This window comes from Folsomia candida, unplaced genomic scaffold, assembly GCF_002217175.1.
Source record: "Folsomia candida strain VU population unplaced genomic scaffold, ASM221717v1 Fcan01_Sc002, whole genome shotgun sequence".
In the NCBI taxonomy this organism is placed as follows: Eukaryota; Metazoa; Arthropoda; class Collembola; order Entomobryomorpha; family Isotomidae; genus Folsomia; species Folsomia candida.
Genome location: NW_019091194.1, coordinates 19206470 through 19228758, shown reverse-complemented (window position 1 = coordinate 19228758; position 22289 = coordinate 19206470). Strand labels below are relative to the sequence as shown.

At 37.1% G+C, this 22289-nt stretch overlaps 4 protein-coding genes across 4 annotated transcripts in view; 2 read left to right on the top strand and 2 right to left on the bottom strand.

Annotated features, from left to right (window-relative positions):
* LOC110843999 (uncharacterized protein DDB_G0283357) overlaps positions 1-9420 on the bottom strand; it is a 49001-nt gene extending 39581 nt beyond the window's left edge. Inside the window, exon 1 of the mRNA XM_035847396.1 lies at positions 9282-9420. The gene's annotated coding sequence lies outside the window, so the exon portion shown is untranslated. The remainder of the gene's footprint in view (positions 1-9281) is intronic.
* Positions 9421-12283: 2863 nt separating this feature from the next.
* Positions 12284-13598, top strand: LOC110844210 (mediator of RNA polymerase II transcription subunit 7). The gene is made up of 3 exons (XM_022090360.2): positions 12284-12651; positions 12888-13091; positions 13172-13598. Exons 1-3 carry the CDS (start codon positions 12409-12411, stop codon positions 13421-13423), a joined length of 699 nt encoding a protein of 232 aa, XP_021946052.1. The 5' UTR covers positions 12284-12408; the 3' UTR covers positions 13424-13598.
* Positions 13419-16968, bottom strand: LOC110844209 (apoptosis inhibitor 5). Its single transcript, XM_022090359.2, has 10 exons — positions 16820-16968; positions 16467-16633; positions 16153-16314; positions 15892-16057; positions 15645-15805; positions 15361-15558; positions 15075-15275; positions 14729-14989; positions 14336-14609; positions 13419-14249 (listed from the first exon to the last, which is right to left on the bottom strand). The coding sequence occupies exons 2-10, from the start codon at positions 16611-16613 to the stop codon at positions 14122-14124; spliced, it is 1698 nt and encodes a 565-aa protein (XP_021946051.1). The 5' UTR covers positions 16614-16633; positions 16820-16968; the 3' UTR covers positions 13419-14121.
* Positions 16969-17369: 401 nt separating this feature from the next.
* LOC110843831 (extracellular exo-alpha-(1->5)-L-arabinofuranosidase) lies at positions 17370-18908 on the top strand. Its single transcript, XM_022089876.2, has 3 exons — positions 17370-17992; positions 18067-18509; positions 18586-18908. The coding sequence occupies exons 1-3, from the start codon at positions 17565-17567 to the stop codon at positions 18750-18752; spliced, it is 1038 nt and encodes a 345-aa protein (XP_021945568.1). The 5' UTR covers positions 17370-17564; the 3' UTR covers positions 18753-18908.
* The last annotated feature ends 3381 nt before the right edge of the window (positions 18909-22289 follow it).

Here is a 22289-nt window from a genome sequence, read left to right as displayed (position 1 = left end):
TTGCACTGTTAGCATACATAGATTTCTGTGTCACTTAATAATTCTTTGTAAATTGTATTATATTCATTTCATAATTCAACATATGTTAATCCAAAGGGCATGACAGAAAGGAGATGTAGAAGATAAGGGCATATCAACGAAAGGTCAGTGAGTCTTCTTTTCTACAAATTGGAATGACAATCACTGACCTGAATGAAGAAATCATCAGCAGAAAATTACCCTTTGTGGTAATAAGGTTTCAAAAAAAACTGTTTCGATTTGTTCCTCCACACTGCTACCAAGCAAGCGTTGCAAAATCACCCAACTAAATTAGCACCATCTTCGCCGCTGCAGCCGCCGCCGCTGTCGCCGTCGTCGTAGGCAGGAGGCAGGAGGCGAAGACGCCCAAACAAACAATTTGTAAGTGAGGTGATAAACTAGATTACCGAGCTTCGCCACAATACTTATATGCACGATGATGCCACACAGCACAAGTAAATTTCAGACGTTTGATCACCATCCGTCAAACTCGTAACTTCACAACGTACATAATTTATCCGTATCGTGAGCATTTAGACTATTTGCAGAAGCAAGTGGAATGCACATGCATGACCGACTGGCGGAGGGCTGCCTGTACAAATGTAGGGATGGGTGATGAGCTCTTTTTGTTGGTATACATTTTCCTGATTAACCTCTTTCGTACTACTGATTTTTAAATAAAATTTCCCTTCGGTACGATTTTGATTTCATAATTATACCTGATAGCAACCAATTAAAATTTTCCACCAGTTTGCAATATTCGAGTTTTTGACGAAAAATACGAAAAAACCATTTTTTAACATTGGTCGGTATAGGGAAAATTCCAAAATTTTGGGTGAAAAATATCGAAAAAAATCCACTTTTCACCATCGAGTTTTCCACAAAATACCGAAGAAATATTCTTTTTTTACAGAAATTTTGGTGTCAAGGAAATTTCTGCAGTACACACATTTGTGTATTTCGTCGTCAACGGAAAAATAAAATACTACACAAATTTGTGTACTTCGCCGTGAACGGAAAATAAAATAACTACACAAATGTGTGTACTTCGCCGTTAAGAGGTTAACCAACATGACATAAAAGTTATGTGAAATATCTAGTCGCATATACGACGACGACGACGACCCACCGACCGGATTAGCTGCAGTAGCTTGCATACAACGAAGAACTCAAAAAATGAAGCTCCATTTCCGTTCCCACGTAATACCTTTTGCTTAACAAGCTGTCGTAATTACTTATCTCCGGACGCGGGGTATGTTTCTACCTAAAACAGAGGAATATTGGCAAGTCTATGTTATGGGAATTTGTATCATTTGAATTGATGAGAGATGTAGATTGCACATAATAAAAGGATTTTACTCGGCTGAGGTTGATGATGAGAGGAGTAACAAAAGACTGAGTAACAAACCCAACTTGATTTTGTAAATTATTAGTTCAAAGTTGCAATTTTACGACGAGTGTAATTTGAGGTTATCAAAAGTAGCATAAATAAAATAAAGTATGCACTTGACGATATGTAGATGATTTTAAGAATCATCGTTCATCCGGTGCAGCAATTTTTATATTATTACAACATTTATAAATACTATAATATTTATGCACAAAGACGATAATACGAAATTGTATTTGTTTTTCGTATCATGCAATTAGAATTAGGAAATCACTGCCTAATTAATTAGCATCAAGTCTATTTTACATCCGATCCTACTATAAAATACGCCATGTTCCCATTAGAAGTCATGAACGTAGAGTAGAACGTACGTAGTTCAACACTAATTTTTTTTGCTCCTCTAGTTTGCCGTGCTTCTCGATAAGAGAAAATACGCCAAAAAACAGATTGATTTATCAAACGCAGAGTCAATAATTCGCGACGGAGTGAGCTGCACGAATGTTTTAGAGTTTTCAAAGTTGATCCACTTTCACAAAAGCAAAATAAAACAAATTGCCTTTAAATTGACACCCGTGTCAAAATTTTTAATGAAAGAATTTAAAACAAACTTTCAGCTCATAAATATCAAGTTATATGAGGTTAGACATACATGTATTTAGCAGTTAATCTATTAAACTACTGGCTTATGTACATGGGCAGATTAATTTTAAAGCCTCTCTCTCTCTCTCTCTACTCTGTCTACAGAGCATAAATTTGTACACAAAAAAGACAAATTATCGCACACCGTAACAGCATGTTTAATTTTTTGGCTTAAATTAATTCCACTGTACGTATTTAGCATATGCGTAGGAAACATACGAACGAGCCCTGCATCATGAGACTGTTTTTGCTTCGTAAAAGTAATCAAATCCCAATTTAGGTTTTACTTTAACAACTTGTACGCAAATGCCTGTTGCATAAATGTCTAACCTCAGGAACCTGAGGAATTCAAGATTAGTAGCAGTTACACATGTATAAGAATAAATAACAAAAGAAGAACCACGTGAACTTATAAATACAAAAAGGTCTCCAACTTTTCAGTTCCAGAGTTATATAACCAACCACTTATTATTTACAAGGTTGTTGTTTGTTAGTGAGCAAGAAACGATCTCGTCTTGGAAAAAAACTAATTTATTTCGTCGCCATTGTTGCATTGTGGAAAATAAATGAAACTCGGCTCTGCTTCCACACCCACTTTTACACCTGCTGCTGCTGCTGCCAGATGATATAATACATTTAATTTTACTGACCTGTCCAAAAATCAGTTTAACCAAAGCACCACCAAACGCAGAGGATGGAAATGGGTGAGAAAGTGACAGATACTGAAAATTATTACGAGCCGAGGTGTATGCCCTTCACACGAACAAAAGGGCTGACTTCGCCTCCACCTTATTTTAATAATAGTGAAAATATAGAACAAAGCAGTTTTGCTCTTAAATCTGTCAAAAGTTGAGAGTATTATGCATGCTAAGTTCTTACCGTCCCCAGAACAGATTGCATCTCATTGAGCTACGATTATGCACATATGTACGTATCTTCCCATCGAAAGATAAGATCATCATCATCCATTTCAATTTTTACAAGGATACGAGAAGATTTAACCTCAAGGAAGAAGAGGGTCGCACACTCTAACTCATAATCCATCTTACTTTGCATTGCTTCATTTCAAAGGCTGAATTTTTTAATACATTTGATTTATTCATGTCACTCAGGACTCACTCCTCAGCCAGCCAGCCACTCACATGGCACAACCATGGAATTAGATATTGCTAGTTGCACTATACCACACAACCCACCAACGAGACTATTTCAATCAATTATTGAGAAGGTGAACTGAATACAAATTAGCTGACAAATCATCCATCGTACTAATAAATGATTTGATTGTGTGATAAGACATACTTTGACTTGATTCTGCTCGATGGAGCGAATGAACAGAGGCGAACAGAGGAGAGGTGAAGAGGTGATGTGACCAAGAAAGGACCAAAACAAGGGAAAGAACGACAACAGTGCAGTGACAATGAAATCTATGTACGGCACTCACCCAACAATAAACAGAGATCTATCTGTTAATAAAATGAAATAAGAGTTAAGTCATCCATAATTGTTCTTGGCAAGAAGGATGAATGTGCGCGAGGAATGTGCGATGGATGGATGGGACTCTCAAGCCGCACTCCGTCATACTTGCCACTTACGCGAATGGCAATAGCCTTCATCTTCAAATTCTCATCATAATCTTAATAAGTTCAAATCTGCAAAGATTATTTCTGCGTTAGGATTGATTACGAGTTTCTTTACGCTCTGTTGATTCTCGATTTGAAATGACGGTTTGATATGCGATAAGATCAGCATCATGCATGTACATCAGGAGATATGTACATATAGCAGGTGTCTGCTTATTAGTCTTACATACATACCCCATCTAAATATCATCCAGTGTGCACTGTGCATACATACGTATGTGTGCAAATCTAGGAAAAATATTAGGAAAATATCGTCGGGAAAAACATACTGATTTGCAACAACACTATGTACTTTGCAATTTCATGTATTTGATCGTGGGTTGGAAACGCAATAAGAAAAATATTTGTGAGGATTACCAGGTCCACATCATCAACCTTTGTGGATGAATGGATGGATGGATTATTTGCGCTGAACAGACGAAACATGGCAGTGATAATATTTTTCACACAAGTTTTCTAAATTAAATCCTTGTTAGCAAGTAATTTGATGTTAAATTGCTAACCCGGCGGCCCCGATTGAAACTCGCAATCTCTGCGTATTGTTGTTCCATATAACCAAACTACCACTCTCAAAAATATATGTTTGGATTATTCAAAATTCAATTATGGGAATTGGCAGATTTCAGTATTGCATTGAATTTACACGACATGTACATATGTACGCATCATCAGCTAACCAAATGTGCAAATTATTTGCAAACCAATTTCTCTTTTCTAGTTGTAAATTCTGATACCAAATTTGCGACATGTTCATAATGGAATTAAGGCTCGTAAGGTGTACCTACCTACAAATTTTTTATGTGGCTAGAGCACACGCGTTTAATGTAATTGACATTTTTTTATACATTTTACTTTTTTTTTACTTTGGTTGTTTAAAGAAAATTGCTGAGTTGATCAGATAAATTTCGTAAATTAAGTCTTTGTAATGCCAATCTATCAAACATAGCGTAGAAAAAATACCTTTCAGTCTGAAACTAATTTTCCCTGCCAAGGTCACTCTTCGAGCATGAGGACTTAATTTATCTTGTTCAACGTTCAACCGCAGCAGCAGCAGCAGCAGCAGCCGCCGCGTTGCTGTGCTAATTTACTATTAATTGTGAACATATTACGTTTCAAGCACGCTACACTTATATTGCCGTTATTACAGATACCTCTCATCATGCACGGCATACCTGTACATGCAGATACATGATAGTCGAGCCTCCCATTACTGCAATTATTCTTCACCATCGACATGCAAGCAATCACTTCACTGCAACATGGTTGACAATCCTCAATCTTTCGATAAAAATGTGAGTTATGAAATGAAGAAATGTTAGCAAAAATTTGGCGAATATTATTCCTACAACTACCTACTCTACAAGTTATATAATTACCACTTCTGTTGGTTACTCACTTCTTTATATAACAATGCGCAATTTTATTTGGCAAAAAAAATTGTGATTTTTTAGCACAACAAAAATTATATATGCCAAATAAGATATGGGGCTATTATGGGGTTCATTCAAACGTTGATTGCTGATTGATGGGCTATAGATCAAGTATCGCAGTAATTGAATTACACGTAGTCATCGTCAAAATTGCACATTATTCCTCAGCATATGTTTACACCCTTGCGAAACTCTCATTTCAAAGTGACGGGAAATATGTGCATATACTCACTTGTGCCGTAAGACTTTAATTTTGTTTGATTTTTTAGATGTCTGTATGCAAATCAGAATACTATACGCTGTGCTAACTTTGAGCAAATATCTCATCTTTCTGCCTCAACATATATGCATCCATCTGGTTACGTAGTCATAAAAAAAGATTTATTTTGGAAATAAATCCTATCCGAGTACCGACCCAGTCACAACAACGGCCATTGAAGAACAGAGAAGCAAAGTAGTTTACTTTTTGCATATAAGTATGTTTCTCACTCTTATTATTCTATTTAGATACAATATATTATGCACACCTATCGTAAAATTTTAAGAATGCACGACTCGAATTTCAGAGAATACTTACATATAAAGTCTGCTGGCAGTAATTTAATGGTGTGGTTCATCAATTGTTGGCCAGATAGATTGTCGTGTTTGTCTTTCTTTCCTAATTTATTTTTTTATCCGTGTATTTATGCAGCCTTATTAAGCATGAAGCTTTCATGTTTATGCCCCTTCTTTGTGGCTAAATAAGAATTATAAGATATATTTTATACAGGTAAGCATGTATAGGAGGATGACATCCCTTATCACATCGAAAGTCATGTATATGCAACACCTCGAGAAGCAGAAATGCATACACATGTATTAAGAATTAGTAGCTGGTTGGTAGTAGCCCAGCCACGTTGGGCTGATAATTTAATACCACAAGAGATTTAAGCGAAACCTGTTTGTGGATGAGATTCAAATTGCAAATTACAATCCGTAAATTTTTGCAACTTTACTATATACTCGTTAATCGTGACGATGTTTGGTTACATTTAAACTATAACCTTTTGTAGACTTTGCACACTTGCCCAGAGCATATGCATAGCATAATAGGTATGAAAATCAAGAAGGGGAAACATTGTTGAGAAGAAATAAGCTAGAGTTAGTGCTAATCTGCACGGGAGGGAGGGATGAAGAGGATTACGTGCACATGTGTACCTATGATGGCAGGTAGGACTAGATATACATATATTACCTGCCTTATTATTGCTACCTGTGACGGTTTTATATGTTGCAAGCCAAACAGCCAAATAGCTACGTAAACCATCCATCCATAATTATTTTATTTTATCTCTTGCCCTACCTGCGCTGGAATTCGTCTGGTTTTTGTCCAATTTAAATACCTGGAAGGTTTCAGCAGCAGCATTCTCACTCCTTCTCTACATCCAGCTAACAATACCAACAACTTCAATGTCACTTTATGCATCTCTCTTGTACGTACGTACGCATATCATTTTTTTAGATGAGATTTTACTTTTAATTTCGCTCAGCCAGAAAAACCAGCCCGCTAGAGATAAGCCACATAATCAATCGAGAACCTCCCCTGCTGGTTAAACTGCATATTCAAGTTGATAATTTGAGATATTCTTATTATATTTGCAACATAATAAAAAGAATGTTGTTGTATGTACGCAGGAGAAGTTCTTCTAAGACGACGACGAGGAATGGAATGAAGAACCGACCATTTTTGTTTAATTTTTAATTTGTGCCTCGAGTAAAAGGGTAGTCTGGCTGAGCTGAGCAAAGTTAGTTATTGCTTTAATTTTCACGAACGAATTGTAGAAAAGGTAAATTATGGACTTGATTAAGTTGTGATGTAAAGAAACCTTGGGTGGAAAAAACTCGACTGAACTGAACCTAAAGATGTTTTACAGGTAATTGAATTGAAAATTGAAAGTGTACTTTGGACAATGGTGTTATCCGTGTACATAGAAAAACATCAAGCGAATTTTGTTAAGGAATGCGTAAAATAAAGATCCTAACTGGTAGCAGACACGAACACGTAATAATAATAATAATGAAAAAAATTATAATTAGTGTCAATAAGTAATAAAAACAGGAATGGGTAAAAGGTGAACGTGGATTAATAAAAATTCCGTGTTCAAGTAAAAACAACTTTATTATAACAATAGTGGTTAACAAAGAAAAAAAAGAACGTTGTGCTTTTTTTATACAAAAATGTATCGATTTGAATGCGTATGAAAAAGTTTGTCGATCAAATAATTTAATCAAATTGCACCATTTTCCAAATGGATTCATACACTTTATGCTTCTTTTGATTCGCCAAGTACAATATACAATCAAATCACGAAACTACTCATGCTGGCAACTCCCCTTCATTTGTCATGAGAGGAAATAGTTATTAGCAACTTGCCATTTCTTATTGGCGCAACCCCCACTACTTTACTACACGCTCCTATGACAAAAGGTCTTTATTAACGTGGGCATTTTTCTTCCAAAGTAATTTTGTGAGATTATTACTTTCCGTGTGTGTATATATAAAATAGCAAATATTAGCGAAAAGGTGGAAATATTCAAAATGGTGCTCCATCCATCGTCCAACCTACACACACAGGTTGAGTATTATATGCTAATTGTGTGTGCCAACTTGCTATTATCAAGAAAATGAATGAATTAATAAATTAACACACAAGTATTGGCACACTTAAATAAAAAACGAAAATGTTTCAGACATTGAGATGAAAATTGCATGATTTGATATCAAAGTGGTCATCATTATCATTTTAAGGAGTAGTATTAATTTTCAGCAAAACGCTTTTTAGGCGGATAAATTATGTTATCATAAGCAAATAGTGGATAAAGTAAAACCTGCTGACTTAATCAGCACGATCTAGATAATTTGTTAAGGATGATTTCTCTAATTCCAAAGAGGAGTCACTCTTTTCTGTAAGATCAAGATACAAGATCTCAAATTTGCTGAATTGTTTTACACGTGTGAGTACATGCGTACTTATTACAACAAAGTGTTTATGTCTGACTAAAGGGAAAATTGATTTCCTACATGCACAAAGTATCACTGCATGGTCGCAAGATTTGAATTGAAGTCCATATAATAATAATGGTCCATTTTAAAATTTATAGTTCCACTAGAAACACCACCAAAAACCTCTCATGATTTGGTTGAATGGAAACCGTGTGGTTTATAGGTTTTTCTTTTTGCATGGTTGCATAGTCCTCTTTTGAAAAAAGTAGTTGCCAACTTCCTTCTAAAAACAACATCTGTATATAAAAATTGACGCAGCAGACGTTTTAGTTTCTTGCTTTCTTTCCCATCATTCTGGGCGGAGGCTGTTTCTTTGAAACGCAGACTGAGTTTGAGTTATGGCTCATTGCTTAAATTGTTAATGAATGAGATTTCCATTTTAATATTTCATCACAGCCCATTACCTGCCTACTACAAAGTCGCCCAGCACACGGCACATTTTCATTGCATTGTTGATTGTATCATATTTCTATTGGAGTTTGCTTTTTGGATGAGTATCTCCTTTAAAGTTAAGCACAAATGGTAAGAGAGCAAAATTATTGCGTACGGCGAATTTGGTTTCCATTGTTTTCCTCCATTTAAACCTAACAATTGGTGGCTTGCTTAAATAAATCCATGGTTTTGACTAATTTACTTACTCAAGAACAACACCAGGCAAAAGGAGTATGTGTATGTATGAAGAGGACTATCATCGTTTTAATTTTTAACTATTCAAATCGACCTCACTCACTCAGTCCAAAAGGACAATAACTATTTATTGTATTTTCCATTATAAATTAACACGTCATAATAATGAGTACCAATAATAACCAAAGCCTACGCATGTTTTCTCTCTCTCTGAATAATTATTGTCCGCATTTCCATGCAGTAACACTTCATAAAATCCAAAGTGGTGTAAAACCAATTAAAATTTTAATTGAGATGCTTTCATGCACTTCAAACTCATACCTATGCATGAGTTTGAATTATGTCGATCCACACTGACTTTTGTAGACAAATAACTAGACCAACCACATCAATATAGACAATCACAATCTTCCGTTCCTTCCTTCCGCTATTGGACTTATAAATAAATAACTAACGAAACGATAAGCCAAATGACCAAAAAAAAATCTCACCTTTATTCCGATTACGCTGTCACTGCTTTCCTCAAACTCGGACCCGGGCACATTTCCACCATCCGCAGTGATGATTCCTTCAAACCGGATGGAGTAGAGAATTCTAATAACACTCACTTTTTTGGGGGGTCACTTTCACTTCACATACAATTTTAGTCGGGACACATTCTTCTTCCTCCAAAGTAAGTAAATATAGCAAACTTTTTAGATTTATCCACTGTTTAACAGATAATATTTTTGACAATCGAAATCACACGTTGTTGTTGAAGTAGATTGACAGTAATTAATATCCTACAACTCAAAGGTTCTTGGTGATGCAGTATAATCAGTGATTCCGCCTGTAAATAGAAACAATTGAATAATAAAACTGTTAATGACATATATTTATATACTCGTCGATATACATCCTGTCCTAACTGTCTTCGTTTCACAAAAAAATGACTAACTTCGGAATTTTAATCGCAATCATTGTCACATTATTACAATGACATGATAACGTATTGCTTAACTGTAAACTCAGTTTGCTTAACAATCCAGATAAAGAATAGTCAATATTTTAAATAGAAATTAGCTGGAAAGACCATTGTCAATTTTGTCATAACATACTATACACACGTAAACAACATAATCGAGCGACATTGTCATGAATTTCAAATTATGACACAATTTTAAACATAGTACATTGTTTAAAATTGTTAAGCTACCTACATTAAATTGTAAATTTTACCAATTCAAACTACACAAAACCATTGCATTGCACTTAACACGAATAACATTGAAATCAACAGCCGGAGTGTAAAAAAGTACGTCTGTTGATTATACATATTTACCTCTGAAAAACTTGTTCAAATAAATATTTAGTAGATACCCACCTCAATTTAAAAGTATCGACGATCACCAACCACGAAACACCTCTCCTGATCAAATATCTGGCTGAAGGAATGAGCATTTTGCACTTCAGAGAGGAAACCCAGTCCAGTAGCGGACTTGATAATTTGGGTAAAATGTAGCCAATAATGTTATCGCTTTGCACGGAAATGAAATGAATGAATCATTCGACATAATTCTTTCTCTCGATAAATTCAACACATTCACTTCACCAACCACTCGGCTCACTCACTATTCACACGTTGCTCTATAAAATTCTTGAAAATGTTGTGCCATTGGAAACCATAACACAACAGAGGACAACTTGTCGAGCCAGCAGGAACAACCTTTTGCTGCTGCAACCAAGAAACTGGCAAACTTCTGTAACCAACATTCTGCTATTGCTGCCATCCATCCCTTTACTTACCACCATCATCCTCATCATCAACATCTCTCCTATGATGATGATGATTCACTAAATACTCACCTTAACTAACTAACTAACCATACTTGCACATATACAACTCCCAACAAACGTGGTACCACATTATGATAGCGTTGGAAGATCGGCTGATGAATATGGATGGAATCAAGCAGCAACAACTTGCTAGAAGCGTTCATGACCACTGTTTCGTGCTCGGAAATTGGAGTTTTAGCCCCAAAATGGACCCATCATTAATATCTAGGAGAGGATTATGGATTAAACTATGGATTAAACAATTCCACCCAATTTGACCAATGGGGGACAGTTATCATGAAAGAATGACGCCACAAAGTTTGTGCATCTACACTTTATCCATTTAAAAATACAATGTCGTCGTCGTCTGACTAGGGAGGCATGCACGGCGTAGTTTAATACATTGAAAGAATTATTCCTATACGAAGAGGAAAAGGGCATTTTATTCTTCTTGCGTAGTTGTTTGTTGAGACGACGATGGAGTAATTGACGCTTAAGGGAACTCCACCACATTGCCTCCTCCAACAATCTCACTCGTTTCCCTCCAACATTCATCCCTCCTCCGCGTCGTTCATTTCATTTCATGGAACTTTTTTTACCAAGAATATTTTTTGACGGAGGTTTCTTCTCTCAAAAGTTGTTTACCTTCATTTCATCCTATTCAACAAACTCCGTAGTCCGTAGTCTTCCTTGGTGTGCAACAAGTTCAAGGGATTTATATATTCCTACTCCATCCAACAAGAAGAATTCGCCTCCTTGATGATAATACATCTCCATTCCACTTCATTTATCTCCATTATTCCATTTCATACGCACTGTGCCTTCAAGTCATTAACATTACTTGTTACGTAAACCAACCAGGGAGAAGAAGCGGAGACCTTGGTGCTCTCTGATGATGACCTGACCTGCAGCCATACATAAGCATACATAAACATAATAATGAGAAATATGCCATCATTACAAAACAGACACTCTAAAATAATAGTGATAATAATAGTAATAATAGTTAGAGCATCTATGTACCAAAAGGAGGACGCATCACTACTTGAAAAAGGTGATCTGCACTGGAGAAGGAGAAGAAGATTCTTTTTATCTGAAGGATCATGTTACATGAGTACTACATTCAACATGATATTACAACAAATTACATGACACTCACGAAGGAAGGTTCATTATCTGGTTTCGGTGATATTTTTTTTTTCCTCGTGGAGTGTATGTGACATGGTACTGGACCCCTTTAAAGCACGACGACATGATTTCACACACTGGCAGTAAAGTAGTCGTAGCATGATGATGAAATAGGGGATTTAATGGCGATGTTCGTTTGGAAAGGGAATTAGAGACAGTCTAATAATAAAGGGAGACCAATTTAGTCTTGAATGTAAAATACTGACCCTGGAAAATCGGTACCTACTTTCGAATTACAGTTCCATATTCGAACAAACTTCTTACAGCAGCACAATATTTATTTAGACTAAGATTCGAGTCATGAATGGAATAAAACTATGCACCCTACCGAGAAATTTTACAGAATATGAAACAATGATATTTTTCATGTAAAATTTAGAATTTATATTCTTAATTAATAAATTGAGACAAAATTGTCTCAAAAGGCCTCGAAATTCCTGACAAAAACCTTCTCCTCAAAAAAAATCCTCGCCTTCCCCTGACTCTGGCGGTCGATTTGTGTCGTGTTTTGGCAGCCGCTTTCCGTCGGCTCACGGATTTAATTTACTGAAAGAGTAAATTAATTTGCAATTGGATAAGTTCTTTAAGACTGGGAACCTGAGGAGGATTTAAAGCATGTCGACGGGAGGGAGCCAGACGCCGAACAGCAGTGTGGGGGGTCTGCCTCCCATCGGGTCAGAAACTCAGAGCTCGCTCCCACTTCCACCCCAAGCCTACGTCACCCTCTACTCGGATGAGAACGTGAAGAGAGGCCGTGCTCCAAAACCACCCCCACCACCCGCCTCCCACGAGACCTACATGGTCTTTGGCATCACCTATCATGCCGATGATGCCATCATTCGCCCCTTGGAGAGCCAGGTAACGTTTTATAGTGGATAAAATACTCATTCATGTTACGGAGATTAAAACCTATTTAAAAATACGTTAAGCTGCATTTGTACTCGGCTCCGTGCTACTTGCGCCTTGGTTAAACTATGGCATTGACGCAAGTTGCTAACGAGCGAAATATAATGACACCTTTACTGTTTAAATACTATATATATTATATTGTGGTCATGCGATATGATGCTAATTGATGACTATGTATCTTTCAGGGGATCCGTCGTCTCTACCCACAAAACTTTGACCATAGAAGAGAACTTAAAAAGATGAACCATTCCGTGCTAGTTAACTTTTTGGATTTACTCGATATTTTAATACACTGCCCAGACTCTGGAAAAAGACAAGAAAAGATTGATGATATTAGTTTACTTTTTATACATATGCATCATCTTATTAATGAATTTCGACCCCATCAGGTAATTAACCTTCTAACCAAGAATCGTATTAAATTCATTGATTGGAGATTTGTATTACAAAACAAGTATTATTTGTCCAGGCACGCGAGACACTTCGAGTAATGATGGAAGTTCAAAAACGTCAAACGCTAGAAACCTGCGACAGATTCCAGAAACATTTAGAAATGAGTGTCGAAGTAATTAAGCAAGCACTCAACAATCTTCCAGAACATTTAGAGGTGGACAATAAACTTTTTTCTATGACGGAAACAACGCGGACAAAACCAATTGAAAAACAACCCGTTGTTAGCAGTCAGGATCAAATGATGTGCGACATTGCAGACTCGATTTAAAATTCTATGTGTATAGTTTATTCTTTGAATTCGTAATTTATCAACCAAAAGTTTTCTAACGGCTACGCTGTGTGTATTAATAATAATATATAATAATCATGTGAGTGACTTACAAACTATGTTTGAATAAAAAAACGGAGAGGTTGGTTTTACTAACCTTTGCATAGATAATTTATCTCGGATCTGATGTTCCGTTACTTTATATTTACTTTAATAAGGGAGAAACATTTGTACTACGCCTCCATACATAAAGAACAATACACCACCAGGCTCCGACTAAATATAACCACAAAATTACAGTGCATGTTGAATGCATACAAGTGGAGTAACATTTTAAAGCAATTTATTTTTATACTTGCATACAACAACTCTAATTAGTCGGTAAGTGAACAAGTGAAGTAAGAAAAACAAATTATGACAGTATTAGTATTTTTAACAAGAATGTCAGTTTACAATGTAATAATAATTCATCTATGGCATATGTTTGCTTATGAAAACGGAACAAAAACAATTTAGGAAACAACAAATTATCCCAGTGGGGTCATAATCAAAATCTTAAAAGATCAACAATAACATAAGCAAATCATCATAAAAAGATGTTCACCAGTAGCACAAACATAATAATAACCGTAATGATAACATGGACCCGAAATTTTTGCCATGTGGTTTGATCATGATAAAACTTCAATGTGATCGTATTAATAACGACCCCTACCCCCACGAATATTATTTCCTCCTCGACGACCATTGAAACCACCACCACCTGGAAAAGCCATTCCACCACGCGGTCTAATCCCTCCTCTAAGAACACGAGGTCCTGCTGTCGCTGCAAACAAATAATTAAGAAATTCAGTCGCCTATTAAAATATTGAAACACAATATACTCTTACAGAGAAAATGCGTGCAACTTACCGTAGGTTCCTGCACGAGCAGAAAACTTTCCACTTGGTGGTTGGTAGAGTGCTCCCCTGTTTTCGTTACGAGATTGCTTAGGATTTGATGGTGACGAAACTTCTGCAACACCTCGATTGTTGTTAGGTGTTAGAGCTGGAGTCTCTCCGGCACGTTTTGCTCTGAGTCCATATGGACGCCAGGAGAGACCAACAACAGATTTGTAGCTTGGAGGAGTGTGGAACAAATCTTTAATGACAGCGCTGATGTTTGAGGTAAGCTTCAAAGCTTGAATCTGTATAAAAATATATAAATTAATACACACTTACACATCTACATCTGCATACCGTTACCAGGATCTCATTCGCTCATAATAATAAAGTATAAGAAAATTGTTATTCTTAAGTTTCTTACCTTCTTCATGGTCTCGTCATTTCGTAGCTCAGGTCCACGTTTTCCATCGAGATCTTCACGAAGCAGTTTCATGTAGGTTTGAGTTCCTCGGGCCAGATATTGCAAACGAGCGCGAAATTCTTTTAGGCGATCGGGTTGTTCGTTGAGAAATTCTGGATAAAAACCTCCCAATTTGTGAAATGTAAACAACAAAGGTTCGATAAGGCTAAATTCAAATTTGGGATTTAATTCATCTTCCTCTGGAGGAGTAGGCATAAGATCCTGAATAAAATTTAATAATAATAATAAATTAGAATCACCTGTTCAGTGCAATATGTTTTAAATAATACTATTCATATGTCCTTACCACTAAGTGCTTGTATACTTGTTCCAAACATAACTTTGCTTGTGTAGGGTCGAATTGAGCTGCGTGAAACCCTACATCGGCTAACATTCTAAGCGCCTCAAGTTTCAAATGTCCCCCATCTTGAAGCACAACTGAATCCTCCAAGTTTGGCAATACTTTTGTACAGTAGTAAACTAAATAGGCAGAAGAACTAACTTGTTTCTAGAAAAGAATACATTCATTAATTTGTTAGTTAACCTACTACAATAGAACCACGTCATAAATAATATGACTGATAGTGACATACCGAAAATGATGATAAGGAGGATTTGGTGCATAGTAATAACTTGTCAAAATTTTCAGCTTCAGAAGCATCAAACTGTTTATCCATCTCCAAAATTTCGGCAATCAAATCTACCATGACCTGCTGCCCCGACACTGTTTGTAAAGTCTTTGTATTCATGAGAAGACGGTGGAAATGGTTAAAATGTTCTCCACTGAGTTTCTAAATTAATCGAATAATTCATATATTTTATATAAGACTTATTGTTACTTAATCATCAGAATTTTATAGTTACAATATCTTCTTACCGGGGCACATTTTCGAGCTTCAGAAATCAAACATTTCTCAAACTCGGGACTCACAATTTCTGGGCTCAAACCTTTAAGCTCCGTGGCCAAAAACTTCAGACATCTATCACGCACCGTATCGTCACCGTTTCCCACTTGGGAAAATATTCCAACAACGGCAGCTACTCGTATTAAATGTTAAATAAAGTTGAAACTATTAGTACAAATAACAGAGAATCACTTTAATCCTTAATCAATTTCAACCTACCTTGTGCATCAATGTGGAACAAGCTCACCAAACAACGCTCTAACCCAGCTTGCTCTGCAGTATCGTCGGTTTGGATCAACTGAGAGAAAACATCTGCGATCTTTGGAACAAACGTTGGAACCTTCTTACAAACTGTGACCAAGTCCTTCACCACCTGTTTTCGAATCTATTCAAAACAAAACAAAACAATCGTAAAAATTAAACCAAAGTTTATCATGATCAACATAATTTGTTAAAAATACACAATATTTAAAAACTTACAACAACATCGTCATCCTCACACAAATCCAGCATTGCATTAATGGCATCATCGTACAAGAGTGGAAAAAATTCAAGAAACCGAGTAATAAACATGGAAGCGAGCCTTTTTTCCTTGTCTGATCTCTTCACAGCCTCCAACAATTCCTTGAAATCACCCTCCAACTAAAAAACAAATAATTCATGAGCATAATTCATCACTCAATTAAAAAATGTGAAGAGTTCTATAATCTTTAGCATCTGATCTTGTATCGATGTAGCAAGTAAATATTACCAGACTTTTTACAATTAAATATTCATTCCGAAATAAAACTCACGGTCGTCTTTTCAGTTGCAGAACTCAATTTTTCATAAATCTTGTACATTTTATCGATCCCTTTATTCACAGCGTCCTGGTCTGCTGAGACCGGTTGCCCACCACCACCCGCCGGTTCGCCCTTCGTCTCCCCGCGGTGTCCTGGCATCTTATCCTGCTCCACGATATCTGAAACATAAATGATAACCACATTTGTCAAACAATTATACCCAAGAGAATAAAAAATGCATCTTTTTATATAGGTTCCAGATATTTTGTCTTTTTGATCTCCAGCCGTCATCAAAATGAGAAGAATGAACAACACTTTAACTTCAACTGTTAAAAAAATTACCAAGGAACTTGATAAGGACTTACCTTCACACAAAATTTTTACCCTTTTACAATCAAGAGCCTGGAAATATTGTATTTTTATCGGTTTTTTATGCTGTGGACGCGCTGAGGAACTGGAGAAGTAAAGAATTTTTTGATTTCGTGCCTTATTCAATCAAAAAACAGCGGCGTATGCGGCCCATAAGAAAAGTGGTTCGTTTTGATGATTTTGCCCAGTTTTCGACGGCACTGATGATCGCTGAAAAGTTGGGCAAAGTTGATGAGATGGACAGTAGAGGACGCAGAGAGGCTGGAAACGGACAACGAAGTGGTTTTATTTTATTGAGTTATCAATATATGCAAAGTTACAATGATAAGTTGTTGTTTTTGGTATTATTAGATAACCCAAATTGGTAACACGATACGATTAGGAAAGTGAAAACAATGAGACTCGTCACCACCACTTGATGTAAATATAACAGAATGCACTTAAATCGTACGATTAAACGAGGTGATACTGTGTGAGATACATTGAAATTTGAGACTTGTACTTTTGATATGGATGATTGATATAAAAATTAAATGACATTCACACTATTGCATGACAGTCAGTGGGTGTTTATACCAATAACCAATGTCAAGTGCTGCTTAAGTGTTAGATTTGGCGAAAGTGCAGATTACAAACCAATATATCATTAGTTAGTTGCATAACATAAATTTTATTACCATATAAACCACAGAACAGAATTTATCCAGAAAATTGAACCAGTTGAGTGAAGTATCTGGTAAAATGTGGTCCGAGACCAAATTTGCGATCCTCGTCGTCGTCGTCCTCGTTTCCGTCTGTGGGGCGAAAGATATCGGTGGGAGGAATACGACGGCCCTGTTTCAAAATCCTATTTGGGACACTAGGTGGCCGGACCCTTACTGTTACCTCCATACGGATGGCTATTACTACATGCCTAGATCGGAGAACGGCCGAGAGATCCTTCTGGTCAGGTCGCGAATCCTTCACAATTGGAGAGAGGCTGAAAGTGTGACGGTCTATGTTGCTCCGCCAGGTCTAGAAAATTTATGGGCACCAGAAATTTTCTATATTGGAGGAAACTGGTACATGTATTTTGCTCTGGACAATGGAGACAACGCCAATCACAGAATGTATGTAGTTCGTGCATTGAACGCGGATAACCCAATGGGAGCTTGGTCGGCGGAGAGGAGGTGAGCAGATAATCAAATGCTGACGATAAGTTATTCGGATCATACGCATAATCATTTCTTATTATATTAAAAAGAATGAGTATGCCGGGAGATGATTTTTGGGCGATTGATGGGACCGTCTTAGAATATGGAAATGGACGGTTGTACTTCATTTGGTCGGGGTGGCCCACAATTGATGCTGGATTCCCACAAAATTTATACATTGCTCCAATGTCAGACCCTGAAACCATTTCGGGACCCAGAGTTTTAATCAACTGGCCAAGTTATCCGTGGCAGCAGCATGGCGCATCGTTGTTAGAAGGCCCTCAAATTCTGGTAAATGCTGGAAGAACTTTCGTAGTTTATTCCGCCTCTGGAAGTTGGACTGCAGATTATCAACTTGGGTTCATGGGAATTGATAACATGGCTGATCCCCTGATTTCAACAAATTGGTGGAGATATGACCAACCCGTGTTCTGGAGGAATGACGCCGAAGGTGTGTATGGGGTGGGACATGCCTCCTTCACTAGGTCAATAGGTCAGTTAATATATATACTACTAGTAATAATAGTACATTGGGTATGGACAATTTTTACTTTAACTTCAAATTACAGACGGTACTGAGCCTTGGATTGTGTATCACGCTATGGCTGATCCTGATGCGGGATGGGATGGACGAACGGCAAGGGTGCAGAAATTCGGATGGAATCCGGACAATTCTCCTGCCTTTCCGAGGCCTTCAGGATTTGAAGCCCTTTTGGAAACACCAAGTGGAGAATAAATTAAAATTGAAAACTTGTACATTCACAACCTTAGTAAAAATGTATGATTCATGATTTGATTTATTTCACACAATAGATTATCATTGTATTAATTGTATTATACATTTGTAATCGAATAAATCATTGCAATTTGGCATCTCCCTAAACACAATTAACGCAACACAAAATTTTATCATTTGTAAAAATCAAAGATTTATTTGTATAATTAAGTATTAATTTGTCAACGCTAACTCACAAACGAATTGAATCGCCGCCAGGTCCAGAGTAGAGGGGGGAATGATAAGCCGTCTTCACCTGCGTTGTATATGCGCGACAGGCCTGTCCGGGCGGCCCCAATAAAGACTGGTTTCAAAATGCCGTGATCACGACTAATTAAAACACAGTCTTTATTGGAACAGCTCGGAACGGCCCATGCACAGTCTTCCTCAGGTAACCGGTCACTCGGGGGATTCGTCTCCAGTCCACTAGTTGACCGTAGGGCTATTAGTTTGATACTCTTCGGGGATGAGTTGCAATTTCTAGCTCATTCCTAAAGAGAATCAAACTAAAAACCCAACTTGGAAAGCCGTCTTCTCTCGTGTCGTCTGTGTACGAAAGGCAGCCGTCTGTCCTTCGCACCAAGACTGGTTTCAAAATTCCGTCTATGACCCATCAGGACCATTCGGAACAGTCTTGGAGAAAAGGCCAAGCGACGGCCCACGCACAGTCGTCCTCATTGGGAGGGAAGACTGGAGAAAACTGAAGGATTGACCACTCGGACTGAGAAAGAGGCAGAATGGCAGAAAATGGCACGGTGCATCACTCCAGTCCGCCTGAGAAATTTAACGAGGCGAGGAAGAAGGGTGTGAGGGGTAAAATAAAATTTTGCAGCAAAACTCAAAATGTAAATTTCTCAATTTCCCCAATTAGTTGATTTTAATCGATACTCTTATCGCTGAAAATGAGCATTGTGAAACTACTCCTGTATTGAAGCGAGATGACAGCTATTAATAGACAAACTATTGTACATGCATACCTTGGAACCAGCAGTATGTGATAACAAAATATCCTGTAGAAATCGAAATTATGAGATTTGAGTATTCTATAAATTAAACATTTAAAAAGTGACGATAATAAAAATAGTTTCAGCTTTAGCGTTATCATATTATACTTAGCAGTGTTGGTTAATATGCTGTCAGCAACTTGTAAGTTCACCTTAATTAAATTACTTATTAATTGATAATAATATTAAAGGATTGTATACGTTAAGTCAAGTATACTGTTACAAACAATGCATGTTCATACCGAAACACGCCTAAAAATAAAGGCAAAAATTGTGCTCATCATTTTTCCAAGAACTAAAATGGAATACGAGAGAAGCAATTTGTTCTGTAAAATCACTCATAATCGTTTCTGGTTGCTTCTAATATCGTGGTTCTCATCTTTCCTACTGCGAAATCTCATGCCGATTCATGCAAATACGAAATCTACTTAATTGAAGTACGAGCAAGTAATCTCGAGATGATTGAATTTCTCAGAATAACTTTATTTATAAGAACATACATGAAGCATTGCTGATTTTTGTAACAAAACCTGTGAAACCAATGGCTGAAAATTTGCATCTTCTCATCAGTTTTTGTTTTATAATCAGTATGAAACAATATTCATTGAACTGTGGTCTATTTTGTTCAAAAAATCTCCGAGGGTGGCACAAGTACAGCTTTTCCAGCTCAATCTTCTTTGGATTGGTTACAGACAGTTGGTTGCGTTCGCCTTGTTTTGATCACCTTTAACAAACACACCTGCCATTCATCTTTCTCAACATATATCGGATCCACAGGACCGACCGGGGACCTTTATTTGGACTGATTGTGGGAGACATTCACAACAACGGTGTGCGTAGCATGTGTACCAAAGCAATCACTCAATACCTGGAAGAAGGGTTTAAGAGATGTCTAGATTTTGGATGAAAATCTCAAAAATTCATAGAGGTGCTGGCTGTTTATCGTTATGGATTTTGAGAGGCTATGCAAAAATTTGTCTCAGCAAAGCAATAAACATCTGTCACATTGATAACTTCATTTTTGTCTCTCAAACTACCTACAGCTTTAGTTTTCAGTGTTTCAGGACTGGCTGATTTTTTCATCAGTATTTGCATGCATTATGCATATGAAGATTCCACTAATAGCACAACATGTCCACTAATAAGTAACATGTTAATCCAAATTTGTAGACTGAATAAACCTGGCCATAATTTATTTTCTCTGTAAAACGGCCCTGATTAGCCGAGAACTATTAAAATTACATCCTTCTGTATGTATGTACATATGTATGTCCATAAAATCTGGATGAGAAATCTGGCCTAGTCCAGGTCAGGTAAAGAAGAAGAAGATTTTTCGGTGGTAAATAGAGAAGCAGATGCGTTTTGCTTATATGTATTTGTGGTCGTATTAAGGAATCGTAATGCGGGGCTGATTCATGCAGGTGTGTGCTGTCATGTTTATTCTTCTGTACTTACCTTTCCACTCGTCTTCGTCTTAACTCTTTTCCATCCAACTGATTGCCTTGCCTCGCCATTCAAGTCACTTTGGGCACACTTCGTCCATTCCAGTCTACAATGTACTTACATTACACGTACAAAGCAGTCGCCAAATCACACCAGTCCTGCTGAATTGTCACCATCATTTGATAGTCTGACGGTGTAATTGCACCATAAACCATATGCAAATGAGGTTCACCGACGTGGTACGTACGTAAATACGTGCGTATTCTCGATAATAATGGCGCAAAACAAGTCTTGTGCAAAATACTTTTAATGAAATTCTGCAATGGAGTCCATGCGATGGGCGCAACAGTCAGAAGACAAAGCTGACCTGAAGCGATGAGATTCTCCATTGTTTATGACAAAAGTCTGAATGTTTTAACCGATAAAGTACAACAAACAGCGCTTGTAAAATTTGCATACATTTAAATTCAGATTAACATGACAGCATCTTGCTACCAACTTTCCTCTAATACATACATAAATAATCAATACACGAAGAAAGACGGCGACTGATTTCTTGTTAACCAGGATGTAGCGTAGGGAAAACAAGGTCTGATCGTCTGTTAAAAAAATCGACGGTAAAAATTGTAATTCCGGTAAGGATCGATTGCAATTAGTACTTACAACTTAAAAATATTTCACCACAATCATACATTGAACATGTAATGTGCTCAATTTGTACCCCGACCTATTAGTTATCGAATCCTAAGTGCTTTACCTCTACTGCACCGTGCGCCCAACTAATTAATCATACGCACTTAAATATCGAAGGTGTAAAATATTTCCGCGGAGGAAAAAAGAGATGATAAAGTTAATAATAATTTGAAACGCCGTCTCTAATTTCCTGTCGGGCACTCCATTCCGAAAGGATGGAAATTGGTGTTAATCCCCATAATGTGCCCCTTAAAGATTACCCTTTTCATTTAGCAATTTGACCTAACACACCTCGACCGGCAGCAGTAATTCCTCTCCTGCCTCCTCAAAGTAGCAGCGATTGATGTGGAAAGACGTG

Excerpts from the sequence above, each read along its gene's own strand:
- LOC110844210 (XM_022090360.2), top strand. The coding sequence starts at position 12,409 with ATGTCGACGGGAGGGAGCCAGACGCCGAACAGCAGTGTGGGGGGTCTG. Across the intron at positions 12,652-12,887 it reads TTCGCCCCTTGGAGAGCCAG|GGGATCCGTCGTCTCTACCC; the intron begins GTAACGTTTTAT and ends TGTATCTTTCAG. Across the intron at positions 13,092-13,171 it reads ATGAATTTCGACCCCATCAG|GCACGCGAGACACTTCGAGT; the intron begins GTAATTAACCTT and ends TTATTTGTCCAG.
- LOC110844209 (XM_022090359.2), bottom strand. The coding sequence starts at position 16,613 with ATGCCAGGACACCGCGGGGAGACGAAGGGCGAACCGGCGGGTGGTGGT. Across the intron at positions 15,559-15,644 it reads AAGCTCGAAAATGTGCCCCG|AAACTCAGTGGAGAACATTT; the intron begins GTAAGAAGATAT and ends CGATTAATTTAG. Across the intron at positions 14,250-14,335 it reads TGCTCGTGCAGGAACCTACG|CGACAGCAGGACCTCGTGTT; the intron begins GTAAGTTGCACG and ends ATTTGTTTGCAG.
- LOC110843831 (XM_022089876.2), top strand. The coding sequence starts at position 17,565 with ATGTGGTCCGAGACCAAATTTGCGATCCTCGTCGTCGTCGTCCTCGTT. Across the intron at positions 17,993-18,066 it reads GCTTGGTCGGCGGAGAGGAG|AATGAGTATGCCGGGAGATG; the intron begins GTGAGCAGATAA and ends TATATTAAAAAG. Across the intron at positions 18,510-18,585 it reads CTCCTTCACTAGGTCAATAG|ACGGTACTGAGCCTTGGATT; the intron begins GTCAGTTAATAT and ends TTCAAATTACAG.